This window comes from Ricinus communis, chromosome 6 (genome assembly GCF_019578655.1).
Source record: "Ricinus communis isolate WT05 ecotype wild-type chromosome 6, ASM1957865v1, whole genome shotgun sequence".
Taxonomy (NCBI): domain Eukaryota; kingdom Viridiplantae; phylum Streptophyta; class Magnoliopsida; order Malpighiales; family Euphorbiaceae; genus Ricinus; species Ricinus communis.
In genome coordinates, this window is record NC_063261.1 from 18,060,545 (window position 1) to 18,078,139 (window position 17,595).

Here is a 17,595-nt window from a genome sequence, read left to right on the forward strand (position 1 = left end):
GTTTCATTGACAAGAACTGTTCATGGCACCAAAACCAGGATCAGGATTAAGAAATAAATGCACATAACCATATTTTATAGAGATAGTTAGTTGAGGATTAGCTAATAATTACTTCTACTTGTCGTTGAAGAGATTGAACATAGTTAATGATTTCATCAAGCATGCCAGCCTGTAATTTCTTTGCAGTAACATCATCAAAGTACTATTTCCAGATTTCCGTAGTGTCTGGGCTACCAAGTGAAGCTCCTATTAAATTGGCACGATGCTGTGTCTTCATCGGAAGACGTTTAGCTATGACATGGGAAAAGCTTCTGTATTCACTTATATGCACGTTTTATTCAACATCATAATTAGTTAAATTTCCTTTTTTTGTATTCTGTTGCAGTCTTGTGAATTATTTACTTTTCTATATCTGAATTTGTTGGTTATGGACTGGATCTATCTAATATAGATATGTACAATCACATCAACAATTTCCGTACCTGTACTTGTCATAACAGCACAGGGTGATCATGGAAAAATTAGATACCATGGGATAATTCTACACTGGACTGTGTAAGCAATCCTGTCTCCATGTTATCTGTTAGGTAGTTCTTTGACGTATGGGTCCAACTTGCAGTGTGTTTCTAAGACATGAATCTTTAGACTATATATCCAGCTTTCACCAATGGATAAGTTTCTCGAATGCAACTAGCTTGTTCCCAGAAAGATGGTCATGACCCACCCACCTGAGCTCCACCATGTTGGGCAGATTATGAGCAATCTCTCACAACCACCTCCACCTATCACATGCTTTTGCTTCCATGTCCACCTGCATTGCGGGAGCTCACTGGACCGTGTGGTGTCTGGCTGTGGTGAATATATAACCAAGTCACTTGCATTGCCTTCCACTCGTCACAGGATTAGCATCCAGATCCAGAATCTAAATTTTCCTCCTTTTCCTAAAACCTTTTCAATTCAGTTTCTAATCTAACAAGATGATCAGTGCCAAGAAGCTCCTGAAATTGGCAAAGAAATGGCAGAAGTTGGCTGCTATCAGGAGAAAACGAATCACATTACCGAACCCCATCACAAGTATTGATACTAGCAGTTCCACCACATCCACAAAAGCTGAGAAAGGTTGTTTTGCTGTGTACTCTGCAGATCAGAAACGGTTTCTGCTTCCTCTGGAATATCTTAACAATGAAAAAATCAAAGAGCTATTCGACATGGCAGAGGAAGAGTTTGGATTGCCTAGTAAGGGACCTCTCACATTACCATGCGACGGAGAGCTTATGGAATATGCAATTTCTTTGATGAAAAAGAAGGTTACCAGAGAAGTAGAACAAGCATTTAGGACCTCCATAGCTAGCAGTTGTTCGTCATCTTTCCATCTCCAACATCAAGCAAGGATCCACCAATTACCAATTTGTAGCTTCTGAAAAGATACAAATAGATCTGTAAAATAGATTTACAAAGTGTACATTATTATACATCAACAAGGATCTCAAAAAATTGTATTCCTATCTAGTTTTCTCCACATGGAATATAAATCTCAAAATTTTGTTCCTATCTAGTTTCTCCATATGGAATATAAATTCCATTATTATACTGAGTTCTTTAGCTGTTAGGATTGCATGGCAAGAAAATGAGATTTCTGACGGAACCCAAAGGGATTTGGTCCATTCGCATTTCCTAAAAGTGTCTGGACTATTAAAGAAATGAATAATTCATGGATTAATGTACAATTCATATCATATTTTAGTCATTAATGTTCAAAAGGACAAGATTTATTTTCTGCAATTATATTACAGTTCCACTGTTTACTTGCCTAATAACTCTGCCTAAGCTGCATTAGTTTTGCAAAACTTGTACTTGAGAGACATCTGTTCTATTTGCTTCAAATCCTATTACTGAAATGAATAAGTACAATCCTTGCCGTTGATAGACTGCTGCATTCGGATAATACATGCCAATCAATTCTACACCTGTTCATATCATTCTCCTACAGGATGATTGTCCTAAATCCAGACTAGCATCTAAAATGTTATTATTTCTGGTTCTGAAGGCTTGCGGAAGAACAGTTTCCTATTATCTGTTTGGCAGTTTCTAGACATATTGGCATTTTTGGTCTAACTGGAAGTGTCTTTTATAATACCATATAAAAATCAAGATTGCGTAACAATGTCCACAACTATTTTAGTCTTCACCAACCAGTAATTGAATGTAACCATGTTATCTTGTTTTCTTGTGCCATGCATTATTATGCCTTAATTTGCTGTGGTATCCAGTCTCATATTTACTTTGCTGGCCACCTACATGGCAGAAGGATTAAGATATATCACTCAGATGCTCTATCTTGAATTGCTGATTTTCAAAAACCAAACATGCCCACCTCTCCAACAGTTTCTTACAACCACCCATCACATGGTTTTGCTTCCCATTTGTCCCTACATTGTAGGAGCTCCATGAATAACACTTATGTCTGGCCTCTGCGAATATAAATCCGAGCTACTTCCATTGCATTCTACCCATCATAAAATTTGCATTCACTATTATTTCAAAACCTAAAGCTTTCCTCGTCCATTCTTTCCTCATAAATCTTCACCTTTATTGAGTGACAAGATGATCAGCACCAAGAAGCTCCTCAAATTAGCAAGAAAATGGCAAAAGATGGCTGCTATCAGGCGAAAACGAATCTCATTTCCGCAAACTATTGCAAGTGCAGATTCAAGCAGTTGCAGCACATCATCAAAAGCTGAGAAGGGTTGTTTTGTTGTGTACTCCGCGGATCAAAAACGGTTTCTGCTTCCCTTAGAATATCTTAACAATGAAATAATCAGAGAGTTGTTGCACATGGCAGAAGATGAGTTTGGATTGTCGAGCAAGGGGCCTCTCACATTACCATGTGAAGCAGAGCTAATGGAATATGCAATTTCTTTGATTAAGCAACAAGTTAATAGAGATGTAGAAATGGCATTGTTGAGTTCCATAGCTAACAGTTGTTCTTCATCATCTTTCCGTCTCCAGCAGTTACCAATTTATAGCTGCTAAAGAGATGTAACAGATTTGTAAAAAGTACATATATGCCTAATTTAATTGATAGATTATATGACAATCCTGTAAAGTTTTCCATGAACTTGGTCGTATACCATTTTGTTTTCCACAAATCAATTCAAACAAATATTATTAATTCAATAGTTGTATTAGTAAACAACATTAACCAAAAAAGTATCCTCCAAAATTAACTCAGAATAGTTTCCTCAGCATAAGAAAAAAGGAAAAATTAGAGGAAACCTGACCTACTATATATATTCTTGATCATCCAAAATCATTGCATTCAAATTATTAAAAATATTAATACATATAATACTAATACAGGAAAGAAAAACAGTAACATTTTGATTAGCAGGTTTAGGGTTCCAAGATCTTCATAGTTTCGTCAAGCTTCCTGTCAATCTCATCAGGATCAATATAACCTTGTTCCGTAAGCTTTTCTTGAACTAGCAAAACAAGCTTGAGATGAGTTTTTGGCTTGACTTCATGTGCAAGACTGTCTTTGTTCTTTGGCTTCTTGGCCGCCTATTGTTATTGCATCATCATTGCCACTAAGGGCATTATGATTATCAACATTAACAGAAGCACTCTTGATCTTGTTTGGCTTCATCAAATATTTGCTGATTTCAGTATGATACTCATCAGTGCCTGACCCTCTTGGTATCTCTAATCCAACCCCATTTTACATTCTCTGATAAATTTCTCAACTCCTCAATTATCAAGAATCTCAGTAGGGTTTTGTTTTAAAGCAAATTCTGATTGGAATTGGACATTTTATAATAAATTTCACCTGCCTATGCACCGTTTAGACTCTTAAACTCTTAAAGAATTAATTGTTTTTTAAAGTAACGATTTCTAATCCTACTTGGATGAAGTTCTTATTTTCATAGTAGGATTCGAACTCTGAATTTCCCTACTGTTTTTGACAATCAGCTGGGTTGGTATTAGCAGGAAGATTGGGACAAAACAATCTAAATTCAGAGCCCAGCTTGCTAGATAATTAGAATTTATAGAAAAAGAGAAACGTTGGCCTAAGTTTTTATGATCATCTACCTGGAATAATAGTGATCACAACCCATAGTAATTATATATTAACCAATATAATTATGTTACCTAACAAAAATTGAAGGGTCACCACTATAGTTGAATTTATCTATGATGGATTTGGCACATTCAAGAGCTGTGTTAGAATTTGTCCTTGAACAGATGGGTCCAATTTGTAGTGTATTTCCATAACATATATGCATAATCTACGAACACCAAACTTGCACAACTCTACCAGCAGTCACCAATAATTGAATTTGAGTGTAGATAGCTTCCGATAAATGCAACCATGATGACAGATTTGCCTTTTCTTTGGTTCGTGTAGTTCGTTGAGATTTTTCATATTCATGAGTCATGAGCCATTCGTCTTGTTTATATATTGCTGGCAAATTACTTGGCAGCAAAATATGGATATGAAACGCCTATATATGCTCCACCTTGATGCGTTGATTTTCAAACGTGTACCAAACATGTCCACCTTCCAAACAGACCCCTTACATCCACCAATAGTCTCACATGGTCTTGCTTCTCAAATAGCCCTTCTTTGTGAATATTTATAGTCAGGTCATTTCCTTTGCCCTTTACCCATCACAGGATAAGCATTCATCACTTGAATTCTAACATTTCCTTCTCTCAGGATCCATCCCTTTAGTTTTATAGAGCAACAGGATGATCGGTGCCAAGAAGCTTCTCAAATTAGCAAGGAAATGGCAAAAGCTTGCTGCTATAAGGCGAAAAAGAATCACAATACCAGAAGGCATTGGAAGTGTAGAGACGAACAGTGGTAGCACGTCAGCCAAGGGTCATTTTGTCGTGTACTCTGCTGATCAGAAACGTTTCTCACTTCCCCTGGCGTATCTCAACAATGAAATTATCCAAGAGCTACTCAATATAGCAGCAGAAGCCTTTGGATTGCCAAGCAAAGGGCCTCTTACAGTGCCATGCGATGCAGAGTTCATGGAATATGTCATTGCTTTGATCAAACAACAGGTTACTGGAGATGTACAAAGAGCATTACTCATGTCTGTAGCTAGCTGCTGTTCATTGTCTTTCTATCTCCAACATCAAGAAACAAGCAATCAAATACCAATTTGTAGCTTCTGAAGAGTCATCTTCAAATTTGTAAACAATGCATACATGTATATACATACATTTTTAATCAGAAGTCTCAAATCCTATCCGATATTAGTTGCATCTCCAAAAGTAATCATAATTTTTATGTTTGATTTAAAGCATCTACAGCTGCAAGTAAATTAAAATAATTACACACCAAACTTGGTGATCTACGCAAGAAGCATTGAACATATTGTCCAACACATCACAGGATTTATATAGATGTAGGCATCAACATAATACACATAAGAAACATCAAGCGAAATCGATTCTTGAAAATGCAATGCGCTTGATCATGAAACATATGGATAACAAAAGCCAAAGCAGTTAGGTTTCCAACAAAAAAAAAAAAGGAACCAAACTACATGGCTTTCTGCACAACTGCACAGCTATACAATTTCATGGAAAAGAAACCTTCAGAAAACAACTAACAGAATCAATCAATGAAATGGTATAAGCATAGTAACATGAGATTCACGCAGTTAGGGTTCATCAAAGCCATTATCAATGTTATCTGAAAACAGTACTGGCGTAGATGGCGTCAAACTCTTTCTTCCATGAGCAATTGTTCTAGCTCCTCCCTTCGCCGCTCTAATTGCTGTCATTTTTAATCCATGTTAGTCGGTATAGAAAAATCCAATCATCACAATTGGCAGACATAAACGAACTGTTATAAAAATTTCTAATAAACCAATTGGATATGCTTAAACCAGCTTGTATGAAGTCAAACCTAGAATTAGCATATTGACTAATTCCACATATGAAATGTAACAATCAATTCACATAAACTTGACTACTACTAACTATAATCAACACAGTGTTCAATTCACATAAACTTGGTATTTGCAACCACTACTTATTTAATGAATAAACTTTAGAGCTAAAAGCATTTGATCAATAACTCTGCTGCTCTATTAGAAACAGAGAAAGATGCAGTCCTCATTAAGGGGTCATATGCTTCAAAATATATTCGTCCAACGGCTTGGAACCCAATGAATTCAAGTCCATCAAACACTTAAAGAACCAAACAAAATCATATCATTCATCATCATCATCATTTTGGCCTACCTTCCAGCATCCTAGTTTAGCAGGCGAAGAAGTTTTTTCTACTTGCAGATAAGCGCACAGCAATCAGAAGATAGTTGTGAAAATAAGACTGAGAATTGGATTATGAATGAGGTCAAAACGGGCCATCACTTGGGTAAACAATTCAATAACTTTGATTAGACTTACAGGTATCTAAACATTCATTTTTCCTTAGCCCTAGAAGAAGTTCATATCTTTCCTTGACCACTATATGATGATGTCACAACTAAAGCCTAACTTCACAAACCTGAGTAGCACATAAGCAAGCTTGAAAGTAATATACAAGCAAGAACATCAAATGAACTCGTCTTACGATCCATACTTCTTTGTACGGTAGCAGTAAGCTTACCTCCAAATCCTTGACTGCCTGCTCCTTTGAAATTTCTTTCTGTTGGCGAGCACGTTTGAGAAAGCCGATGCACAGAATTCCCTGAAAATAAAATTGCATTCAAAATGAAACAAGATTTAATTAAAATAGAGATTCCTCAAAGGAAAGCACAGTCAAACTTGAAATCTTTTAAAATTTAATCAACTAGATGTATTGAATTTTACAAAGCCACTATAATATATGATCGTTCAAAAATTAAAATAACAATACAACCAAAAAATTAAAGTTGCAAACAAGTTGCTAAATAGATTGAAAATCATGAAGAAAAAAAAGGAATCTCATCAATAGTATATTTGAGTTGGCAATTTCTTCAAACGCCACCAGAGTCAAATTAAACCCAGGGGAAGTTAGTTACAATTTGTCATCTTACCGAAACAACATAAACCACACCACAAGCAAGTAGCATATAGCTTGCTATATTTTGTAGAAGAATAAGATCCTTCTGGCTTGATGAATAGTCAGGGAAAGCTCTCGTCATCACTGCAACACTAAACAGAGCAACCATAATATGAGAAGCCAAATAAGATTATTTATGAATCTCTCTCTGTCCATATGTCCCCTTCTTCTTGGAACATGACTCTTCCAATATCTTTATAAGAATTTCTTTTTTTGTATGCAAAAAATAAATGTAAAAATAAAAGCAAGTTCCTACTAAAACATAAGACATACAATATCTGCAGCATACCCCTACCAGCCCAATACTCCAACACCTGCAAATGGTTAAACAATGTTATTAAGTGATGCATGAGAAAAGGTCTGCAAGCAAGTATATTTTCACGTAGGCTAGACCTGAATTGTTATTACTGCTTATATTGACCTAAATGCATTAGGTAGTCATTGTTTTATTTTAATTTTAAGAGTACAATTCATTCTTTCTTTTTGTTTCACTAGTTTGAGCTTGCGGATTACTGATACCTACTGAAAGGCCGAACCCTAAACAGAAATTATATATAATAGAATAAGAGTTCCCAACAGTGCTAGTTCACTTCTACTCAAGAAAATTGCTTTAAGGTAAACTAGACCTAGTAACTGTGTCCCATGCAATAAAAGAACATAAATCAGCACTTAAACATGCCAGCAAGAGGGGGTTTCCTTTGTCCAAACTGAGATGTTTCGATAAACTAGTAAACCGGTTTGCAGTATTTACCAGGGAACTTTCCAAAAAATAGTTTTAACAGGGTTTATAAGCATAGCATTCCTCATCATGATATAAAGCAGTAGTAGGATCAGGTTCTATGTCTAGTTAGAAATAGTGGTGAACATTCATTAAGGAAATGCTGCTCTAGAAAGAAAAAGAAATTGTTTTCATACAGAGGGCAAAAGAATCTTTCACCGCATCATGATGATACTTGAAAATCAGAGCATGCAACAGCAAACTTATATATCAATGATTTACATTATCCCATCTCAACAAATAAACTCCACAGCCACAGGTCTCATATACCTCTTCAATAATAATGGTTTCCTAAGCTAGAACTTTTTGAGTCAATGTAGCTAGTACTATGCATTTTTAGTTAATGCCAAATGTGAAAGAAAGTTATTGTCTCCTCCCTAGTGCTTCTTTACCAATTCGAGAGAAAACTCCATGACCATGCACAATGTTCTTCACTAAATACTCTCAACCAAAAATGTGATGCATCAAGGAAGCAAAAACCATCCAAAATCTAGCTAGATACACTGTGCAAATCCTTCGACATTTATTCTACTAGCATCTCTAAACTATAGGTCTTGTTTGGAACAAATCATGGGCTGCAAAATTCAGGTCTATTCATATGATTCCATTTCTTTAATAGAAGCCTGTTTCGAAAAGTTGAAAAATTGAATACTAACTTCTCCAAAAATTAGAACTGACTAAATAGAATTGAATACTTGCATTTTTAGACTTTACACAAGGTCTAATTCTTTTCCCTTTCTTCTTCAAATAACCTTACCAAAACTTCACACTCCATATACACAAATCAAAATTTCACAAATCTCGTGTCAATATACTTATAACATACATTTCTTTAAACAAAATTACGCATAGCTAAAACAAAAATGTAAAAAATATCTTAAAAACTCAATATACACAAATAATATTACTTCACAAACCAAAAAAAAGAAAAAAAAAAACTCTAACCTGCCAGAACTTCACAATAAAACCCCACTCAGTCTCAGCAACAACCACAGAAAACGCAATCAGCACAGCATAGCACCTAAATATGCCATCAAATACCTGAAAAAAATAACAAAATAACAATCAACACATACAAAATGTAAGATTTAAAATTTTTAAGTAAAAGCGTTATATACTTACATCGGATCCGTCTCTAAAAGATCGAACAGCAGAGAGAGCATTAACGGCAATGCAAAGGATAGCAGTGAGAGCAGTTACGAAGCTAAAACATCTACACACCACTAACAACGGGTCTGCTCCTCTTCTCACTCTTGAGCTTGAACCTAATCGTGGAACTGTCTCTCCTCCTGCTCCTCCTCCACCACCACTTCCTTCTCCGTTACCGTTTCTTCCCATTTGCCTTGTACGACAAAAATAAGTCACGCAGAGAGAGTTTTAGGATTAATCAGAAAAAAGAAACTAAAGGAAAATTTTTTGAAAATTCGTTTTCTGTTTTCCGTGTGTATGTTTGTTAAGAATTGGGAAAGCGGGATTTTTATTCTTTCACCTGCTGTTCAAGCGCAGAAGAGAGACGGGCAGGTAGAGTGGTAATGACACGTGGCGGTTTTCTATTATCAGGATCGCACGTGTCAGTTTTCTGTCAAAATTACTTTCTTCTCTGACAAATTTCACTTGTTGCAATTATGTTCTCATTCATTCTTAGACGAATTTTCGCTACTTCAGACTTCATTCGTTGATTATCCAACCCAATTTAAGTTGAAATATATTAAAATTTTTATATTTCGTAAATTTAAATGAATTAAATTGAGTAAAGGAGTTTAATAAATATAAATACGGAATTAAATTATTTAACAAAAAATCTGTCCTTTTATTTTAGTAAATATATTTTCAAATATTTTTATATTTAATATAAATAAAAATACATAAGTTTTATATTTAGATTTTAAATTATTAGTATAATAATTTAAGAATTAGCTCACAAGTCTATTTATGAGCAGAGCCAAGTTTTAGTTATTAATAAAGCTATTCAAACAGATTTTTATTAGCATCCCTCGTGGCAAAATTTGGAAGGCTTTGGTAAAACTTATCCTACTTAATGTATGTATGAAAGATGGAATCAAGATTCAACAGAAATTAAGTTAGATAAAGGATACAAGTAGTCTTGTGAAAGATCAATACAAAGAAGCCATTGACAATAGTTTTCAGCATTTGAATGATATTCAAAAATATTAATTATGCAGCTAATTATTATTATTATTATTATCATCTACAAACTAGAATGATCAACTCCAAAAAAAAAAAAAAAGCTAAACAAAAAATATGCAGCCCTGCTTTTACTGTTTCTCAATTTTCGTTAAGCCCGAGCAGTAACTTATTAATCTATCTGAAATCGAGAGTTACAACCAAAATTTGACAATTTAGTGGATCATGGTCTAGCAATCATGTATTCCTGATAAAATTCTCCATAGACACCGCCGCCGACTATTCCAGAATATGCAGTTACCATACTACCGGTAACTTCATTTGGATCTTAACAAAAGATAATTTGAATAAGAAGCTCTTGTAATTTGAATAAGAGCTGTAGAGATGGTAGAAGCTGTAGGGAAAGAAAGACTTTGCATAGAAGCACTAGGAAAGAAAGGTTTGGTATAAAGTCTGTAAACAGAATTGTAACTCTACTATGATTACAAGGTGGGGTTTAGAATTTGTTTAATTTAATGATTCCTACAGGCAACTCTGGGCATTTCACTGGTACGGAACTTCTAACTGGATCAATGAGTAATGCTTAAATTTTAAAAAAATAAAATAAAAAATAAAAAGACATCATGTTTGGTGAACGCCACCGTGTTACATTCAATAAAAATTTGTAATCCTACAAAGAGATGTAGGATTACCAAATCACTTACAGAGCAACTTATGTTTACAATGAAATCTAATTTGAGAGAGTTGAAGAAGTAAAAGAGAGAGAGAGACACATTATTCTGTTTATAAACAGGAAAACCATCACTCGATCTCTATACTAGTTAGTATAAACTGCTCGATCCCTGGCAATATACTTGCTACATTTTCTCAAGGATTAAGGTTCTACGTGCATAGCATGGTCTCAAGTCCCTGACCACTCACTCCCCATATTACAATCACCAATGTCAACCTGTAAGTCGGTATCATGAACTCTGGAGAAGTAACTAGCATTTACAGTATTTAACCTAGCTGAAGGATATGGTTAGTCTCCAATATGCTTGGATGTCAAGTCGCTAAAAGACCACTACCTGATCATCAAAATTTCCAGGGATCTCAAATTCTGAACCTGAAACATTCCCGAGCCCATCCAATGTTTCTTGGAAGTCCTAATAAATGGAAAGATTAAAAAAGAAAAAGAAGTCAATGAGAAGATTTAGTTCATGGCATTAAGATCTATTCTTAATTTTATCTACATAATATATGATATCTTCATAGATATAGAAAGATGGGTTCATTCAACTCTAGATTTCCATGGTTAGATACAACTTATTTATGACCAGAAGACTTTATACTTTGGGCATTTATAATCACAGAATGTAAATTTACATATCAGTGACCTCTTTTTCTTTTCTTTTCTTCTTTTCTTTTTGTATCCTTTCTCCTTGCACAAGTTATTAGAATCTTAATATGGCTTTCTTGCTGTAGATCACCATAGGCAAATTACATGGCTACCATAGGACCTGTGAGATTTGTCACTTAATCAGCATGAAGTTTACCTCATCATCTAGGTTGACTGATGAATTCTCCACATGCGTAGGCAAAGGATCAGTGACAGTGTCATCAGTTTCAAGCAAATCCTGCATATAAGATATGCAAAGCTGATAATCAAGATCAAAAGCTATCTTGAAAATAAGTAGATTGGATATCCAAAACCATGGACTCCATTAAAATGTTTGGCCTCTAATTAGAGATTACTGCAAAGCTATATCGTTAATACCAATGAAGTCCAGTTACTAGGGAACTGTGTTTCTTTGCAATGCAACAAGTTCAATCTCCATTAGAACAGGTCTACAAGATAAAACAAGCACAGAACCATTCCAGATACTTAGTTGTCCAGTTTTTTTCACATTTGAATTAACACATATTTACATCATCTGAACCCCAAAGGAAATACGAGCAATTAACAGCTTAGTAGAAGGGGACAACCATTTTTTCCTTATTCATAAATGAGAACATACCCACTTCTGGAAACACTAACCTTCATACATCTTGGTAGAATTCGCTCAAGTCAGTATGGTAACTAATCAAATATCACATATAGTAAAAAGAGGGTTTTAAGTAATGTATATTGTAATAGTTTTTTTCACCAACATTATGCTATGAACCATGTAAGTCATGACAGTTAACTTAGATCCAAATCCCTAATATCACAACATGGCGACTACGACTTGCAACCATATCTGCAACCTTGCATACAACTGATAACTCATCTGCAAGTCCAGGAAAGGACATACCTGATCATTTGGCCTCATAGAATTCTCAGAATCTAATAGCACTGGTTTACTCTCTTCTGGGCTTCCCTAAAGATTGAATAATGCAGAGGCCAATAAGTCATGCCTTATTCAAGTAGCAGTGGACAGAGTTCAGACTGCTAATTTAGGTCAAAAGTAATCATTAAATGTGGTTTTATTCCCATAAACTAACAACAAATATACAAATGACAGTGTGAGCAATATAACTATGTTTAGCAGTGACCGGATTAATTTGCTACATTTTTGCTTTGTGACAAAGCATATCAACAGTACAAGAAACCATACCTCTTCATCCTGGTTAACATAAGGGTTTTCTTGTTCCATGGTTGAAGGCTTAAAATCAGGAGTGCCCTGAAATAATAACAAAGTTGTCACCCCTTCGATATGAGTTTATTATTGGAAATGAAGAAGTATGACTTGAAAAAAGGACCAATATGAACATTTACACAAGTCTTAACTGATCACTAAATCACAATCAAAGAAATAAAGATAAATGTTAATGTTGTCATTGAAAACAGGAAGTCGAATGACCAAGAGACATACCAGCTCATTTTGATCGAAAGAAACATGCCTCCCCCCTTTGGTAAGATCCCTCAAAGTGCCCTTTGAAATTAAATATCATTGAAATGTAAGTTACACCAAAAAAAAAATAGCAAAATTAAAAGAGAACTTTCTCCTAAGAGAAAAGAATCAAGGCAGTTAATCACATAAGTTCTAGAAGCTTTTACCATGACAAACAGAGACCATATTTAGTTTTAGTCAAGAAATGTTAATGTCTATTAGAATAGATGTTGAGTTCTCATGTTCAAACGCCTCAAAAACAAAAAAGAAAGGGTATCATAAAAAAGAAAATAATCTTATACATGCATTCGAACTGCTAATCATGTTCCTATAGAAGAGTGTGACTGCCAACTTGACAAATGAAACCCAAAATGCCCCCTTCAAAAAAAAATGTGGATCCAACTACTGTTGACCAGCGTGAATAGATTGCTAAAGTAATTAAGTAAGCGATCTACTAACTTATGTGAAAAAATATGTTTGATTAGATTCAATTATGCAGTCGAATTAGGTAGATTGATACATCACATATAGCAGAAGATATCATACATGTTAGGCTGTGCTCTCTCCAACCTAAGACTGATGAAAAGCCAACAAAATTTTAAAAAAAAATTCAAATGACAATGGAAAAGTATTTCCAAAAGCAAGAGATCAAGCAATGAAATCAAAGGAATCTTGCTCAATTAGATTAAAATGGAATGCATACAGAAAATTTTGAAATGGTAAATGATATGAAATAATGCTCTTCAATGGAAAAAGAATTACTAAACTTAAGAATGCTACAGCATTACATAGTTTCTGAGCAATGAGACCAATTTCTTCGTAATAGTCTAATATTCTACACCTAAAAATCAATGCAAGGAGAAAAAATGACCTAAAAAACAGCATCCATAATATCCAGTAAAGAACCAAGTCATCCAATTATAAAAAGAATAGTTATAGGAGAAAGTTCAATAAAAATAAGAAATCAATTAGCACCAAAGAACCTACCTTATTTGCCCACATAAGGCCACAAGCATTGCAGAGAGTTCTTGGACCAGCTGGTCCACGTCGCATTGCCGGAGTGGCATTCTCACTAGTCCCACAGTGTTGACATCTGCGTAAACTAAATAAAAATGCAGGAACGCATAACAACCAAAGGAGGAAAACACCAGCATCAACAAATGGCAGGACAAGCCCAAGCAGTGTGTCAGCTTCATGTAAGCTATAATCCTAGATTTAAGCATTTTTGCAGATGATTTAAATGAACAGTGAGTTCAACTCACATAGGTTCAGATTGAGGAGTCGTATTGCTTGGTTCCCAGTTGCTGCCAGTACCTGTGCTGTAACAATCCTTCAATGATGCAAATTGTCCATTCTTACGATGCATTCTAGCAGAGAAATTAGTATTCATGATTAGCAATTGTTTCAGATGCTAATAATGACAATGGAAACCAAAAGAAAGGAACAATAACAATAGGAAATCTTGAATTCAAACGTGCACATGTTGAAACATGTTTATAGAAGCCAATAATACAAATTAGTTCAATCACCATATGCATGCACAGAGAGAAACAGAATGTTACGAACTCAGCAAGAAGGAAAAGACAATCCTTGAGCTTTTGCTCACAAGTTCTGTTGAGATTTATATTGACAAGCAAATGTATAAGGTTTTTCTTTCTTCAATGACCTACAGAAATAAATAGAGTAGAATGACCTCACCTGAGGCAGGAAAGGTGGTGGCTTTCTGTGGTTAAAGGGTCAATGGGAACACACTATTTTTTTTCCTTTTCTTTATTTATTTGAGTTTGGGGTGGGCCACTAAACACACTGATGGGAAGGAAAGGACCATGTATACCACCCCAATAGAAATCAATTCAGCTAAGAGACTTAACATTCTTACAGCGACAGGACCTATAGATACTACGCATCCTACCTTTGGGCAACTTCTTTCCGGCAAGTGTAGCGGATTTTCTTTTCAAAGCATCTCTCTTTCCGCTTTTCACGAAATCTTACCAGGGAGGCAATCCTTCTTGAAAGTTTTGATTCCCGTGAAGTATCACTATCACCTAAACTCTGGAAAGTGCAGTAAGGAAACAATAGAATAGTTACAATTTGAATCTACAAAAAAGAAAGAGAAAAAAAAAAGAAATCAGGGAGCAGGGTCTTAGCAAGTAATACATGATATACACCAGCATTTTGTTGTACCAAAAATTCAGAACTTGGAACGCTAGCAGCAGGTGTATCAGCCCCTCCCAGAAGTAACAGCACAGCTTGCACCTGTCACATACGCTCCAGTGAATCAAAGTACAGAAAGACACCCACCCAAAGGATAAGAAAAACAAATAAAAAGATTGCAATCGGTGTAGAAAATGTCATACATATGTTAGCACCCGGACTAGAACTTTTCAATTTCTAATATGGCAGGAAGTGTCTGGAAAAGAAAGAGAAATTGAATAGTTGAATGCAGTGTGCTTATACCCTTGTAACAACATTTTCTTTTTTGGGGTAACTTGATAGAAACAATTAACCAAAAATGGAGTTGCTTGATGCACCAAAATCATTACAAATTCCAGATTTATACTTGTCAGACCCAACAGAAACGGAGCCACCTTGGATAAAGAAAGCCCTCATTTTCATCAAACGAGCTAATCTACCATGCCAAACCACCACTTGAAAGCACAACAAGAAGTAAAACAATTTTCTTTAAAAAAGAATTTGATGAAAAAAGCCCAATCAAATTCACTTAGAAAGCACACAGAAACAAGAAGTGAGCTGCACAATCGATAAAGAAGCACATGCATTTCACTGAATCAAAATAAAATAAAATTAAGAATTAAAATAAACAAACCTTATGAGGAGTAACAGCAGGAAAAACATAAACCTCTCCTTCAAAAGCAATAGTAAGCTCACTAGTTCTATTACTGCTGCTGCTACTAATTTCATTATTATAAATATTATTATTATGATTATTATTATTATTGTCACAATTCATTTTAGCCATTTCCTCTTCAACTCTATCAAATCTACAACCCCCATCAATCTGTAAAATCGATGTGTCATCTTCATCCTCATAATCATACTCCTCCCTATACGACGACGTATTACCCCTCTCCATTTCCCTTTCCTCAAAAGAAACGCCTCTTTTCTGCTCTCTCTCTCTCTCTCTCTCTCTCTCTCTCTCTCTCTCCCTCTCCCTCTCCCTCTCTCTATATATATATACAGAAAACAAAGCCTTTCTCTCTCTGTGTCTCTACGTATATAGAAATATAAAATATAAAACTTATAGATTTCTGCAATTTGTCAAAGCAGTGAAATTGGAGGCTTCTTTCTCTGTAATCTGTTTTCAAAATAATGGACTCCAAATTGACTGCAAATTAAATTTTATTTTATTTTATTTTTTTGCTTAAACTACTAATTAAGATCTACTACTATTTACAATTCTGTGCTGTTTTTAATTTCTTCAAAAAAAAATTCTTTTTTCTTTTTTTTGCTTGAATTGTGTATTTTTATGTTACTTTCTCTGTATTTTTATTGCCTTTCCATAGAAATAGTTGCAAATAAGCTTACAAAAGCAACAGAGCAGACTTCTTTCTTAATAGGTTCTTTATTCTTTTTTTATTTAATAACTGCCTTTTTCAGAGTTTTATTAGATATTCTATTTCTTAAATTCCATATTTTATAAAAAATATTGTGCAAAAAGATTATGAATATCTTTATTAATTTTTATAATATTAATCTATAATATATATATATATATATATATATATATATATAATTTTGAGATTTATAATTTTTTTATTATATGAAATTTTGTATGTGTATTTATCTTTATTTTAATATTTATATTTATTTTTTAATAGATATGCGGTAAATTTATATAGATTTTTCTTTTAATTTTTTATTTATATTTCTAATTAGATATAATTAATATTTTAACTAAATAATTATTATTTTAAAATAATAATATGTTATATTAATTAATAACTTAATTTCTAGTTAGATAATAATTCTAATTCTAGAAAATAAATATCTCAAATATTATATTATCAAAGAAATTAATTAGGTTGCTAGCTTATTAATTTCTCTTTCAGAATATTTAATAGTAATTTATCTTAGAATTTATGTGAAAGTTCTCAAAATAAAATATTTTGACATTTACTTAGAAAATGCAATGCTAAGTTGTTATTTTCTATATTTTATTTTTAATATGCTTGATTTGCTTTTAAAAATATTATGCATGTATCTTGATTTTTGTTACCTTTAAAGAATTAATTTATTACATAATATTTCTATTATCATTACTGTTATTATTGTTTTTTGACTTAAAATTATAATTTTTTAAATTAAAATTATTACTAATTATAAATAAAATCTATTAATTGAAATATAAATAATGAATTAAAACTAAAAATATAACTGATATATTATAAATGATGGAACGTTAGTTTTATGATAAACCAGCAAAATTATTAAATTTCATAAAATATGTGAAAATATCAGTTAAACACTTTTAAAAATAAATTTTTGTTATGATAAAATTAAGAAAAATGACTTTTAAGAGCATTGATTATAATATAATATAATAATATAATTAAATTAAAAATAATTATATAATAACAATTTAATAAGAAATACAATTAAAATTATTAATTTATTATGTAGTGTATTATTCTATTTAAAAATTTATATTAAAAATATAAATGTCATTTTCTATAATTAAGAATTATTATTTTCATTAAAAATTAACTTCTCAACCATCGTACTAATTACATACGAGT

At 33.5% G+C, this 17,595-nt stretch overlaps 5 protein-coding genes across 8 annotated transcripts; 3 read left to right on the forward strand and 2 right to left on the reverse strand.

Annotated features, from left to right (window-relative positions):
• The first annotated feature begins 794 nt into the window (after positions 1-794).
• Positions 795-1,514, forward strand: LOC8266894 (auxin-responsive protein SAUR68). Its single transcript, XM_015721476.3, has one exon. It carries the CDS (start codon positions 978-980, stop codon positions 1,419-1,421), a length of 444 nt encoding a protein of 147 aa, XP_015576962.1. The 5' UTR covers positions 795-977; the 3' UTR covers positions 1,422-1,514.
• A 1,001-nt stretch (positions 1,515-2,515) lies between these two features.
• On the forward strand, positions 2,516-3,118 carry LOC8266895 (auxin-responsive protein SAUR68). Its single transcript, XM_002522637.4, has one exon. The coding sequence runs from the start codon at positions 2,605-2,607 to the stop codon at positions 3,031-3,033; it is 429 nt and encodes a 142-aa protein (XP_002522683.3). The 5' UTR covers positions 2,516-2,604; the 3' UTR covers positions 3,034-3,118.
• Positions 3,119-4,369: 1,251 nt separating this feature from the next.
• LOC8266896 (auxin-responsive protein SAUR67-like) lies at positions 4,370-5,245 on the forward strand. Its single transcript, XM_015721451.3, has one exon. It carries the CDS (start codon positions 4,750-4,752, stop codon positions 5,182-5,184), a length of 435 nt encoding a protein of 144 aa, XP_015576937.2. The 5' UTR covers positions 4,370-4,749; the 3' UTR covers positions 5,185-5,245.
• A 217-nt stretch (positions 5,246-5,462) lies between these two features.
• LOC8266897 lies at positions 5,463-9,323 on the reverse strand. The gene is made up of 6 exons (XM_015721450.3): positions 8,964-9,323; positions 8,787-8,882; positions 7,337-7,377; positions 7,038-7,155; positions 6,629-6,709; positions 5,463-5,791 (listed from the first exon to the last, which is right to left on the reverse strand). Exons 1-6 carry the CDS (start codon positions 9,177-9,179, stop codon positions 5,735-5,737), a joined length of 609 nt encoding a protein of 202 aa, XP_015576936.1. The 5' UTR covers positions 9,180-9,323; the 3' UTR covers positions 5,463-5,734.
• A 1,289-nt stretch (positions 9,324-10,612) lies between these two features.
• LOC8266898 (GATA transcription factor 19) lies at positions 10,613-16,371 on the reverse strand. Of its 4 annotated transcripts, none has more exons than XM_048375550.1 (11): positions 15,666-16,371; positions 14,996-15,094; positions 14,751-14,890; positions 14,101-14,205; positions 13,826-13,931; positions 12,821-12,880; positions 12,563-12,628; positions 12,260-12,325; positions 11,522-11,602; positions 11,054-11,131; positions 10,613-10,935 (listed from the first exon to the last, which is right to left on the reverse strand). In XM_048375550.1, the coding sequence occupies exons 1-11, from the start codon at positions 15,930-15,932 to the stop codon at positions 10,888-10,890; spliced, it is 1,116 nt and encodes a 371-aa protein (XP_048231507.1). In that variant the 5' UTR covers positions 15,933-16,371; the 3' UTR covers positions 10,613-10,887. The 4 variants fall into 4 exon arrangements, with proteins under 4 accessions (XP_048231507.1, XP_048231506.1, XP_048231509.1 ...); XM_048375549.1 differs by having other exon boundaries at positions 13,826-13,940; positions 15,666-16,366; XM_048375552.1 differs by lacking the exon at positions 12,260-12,325 and having other exon boundaries at positions 13,826-13,940; positions 15,666-16,369.
• Between the last annotated feature and the right edge of the window lie 1,224 nt (positions 16,372-17,595).

Excerpts from the sequence above, each read along its gene's own strand:
- LOC8266894 (XM_015721476.3), top strand. The coding sequence starts at position 978 with ATGATCAGTGCCAAGAAGCTCCTGAAATTGGCAAAGAAATGGCAGAAG.
- LOC8266895 (XM_002522637.4), top strand. The coding sequence starts at position 2,605 with ATGATCAGCACCAAGAAGCTCCTCAAATTAGCAAGAAAATGGCAAAAG.
- LOC8266896 (XM_015721451.3), top strand. The coding sequence starts at position 4,750 with ATGATCGGTGCCAAGAAGCTTCTCAAATTAGCAAGGAAATGGCAAAAG.
- LOC8266897 (XM_015721450.3), bottom strand. The coding sequence starts at position 9,179 with ATGGGAAGAAACGGTAACGGAGAAGGAAGTGGTGGTGGAGGAGGAGCA. Across the intron at positions 8,883-8,963 it reads CTTTTAGAGACGGATCCGAT|GTATTTGATGGCATATTTAG; the intron begins GTAAGTATATAA and ends TATTTTTTTCAG. Across the intron at positions 7,378-8,786 it reads TTATTGTGAAGTTCTGGCAG|GTGTTGGAGTATTGGGCTGG; the intron begins GTTAGAGTTTTT and ends AACCATTTGCAG.
- LOC8266898 (XM_048375549.1), bottom strand. The coding sequence starts at position 15,932 with ATGGAGAGGGGTAATACGTCGTCGTATAGGGAGGAGTATGATTATGAG. Across the intron at positions 14,206-14,750 it reads CGGAAAGAAGTTGCCCAAAG|AATGCATCGTAAGAATGGAC; the intron begins GTAGGATGCGTA and ends TTTCTCTGCTAG. Across the intron at positions 12,881-13,825 it reads GCCTTATGTGGGCAAATAAG|GGCACTTTGAGGGATCTTAC; the intron begins GTAGGTTCTTTG and ends TTAATTTCAAAG.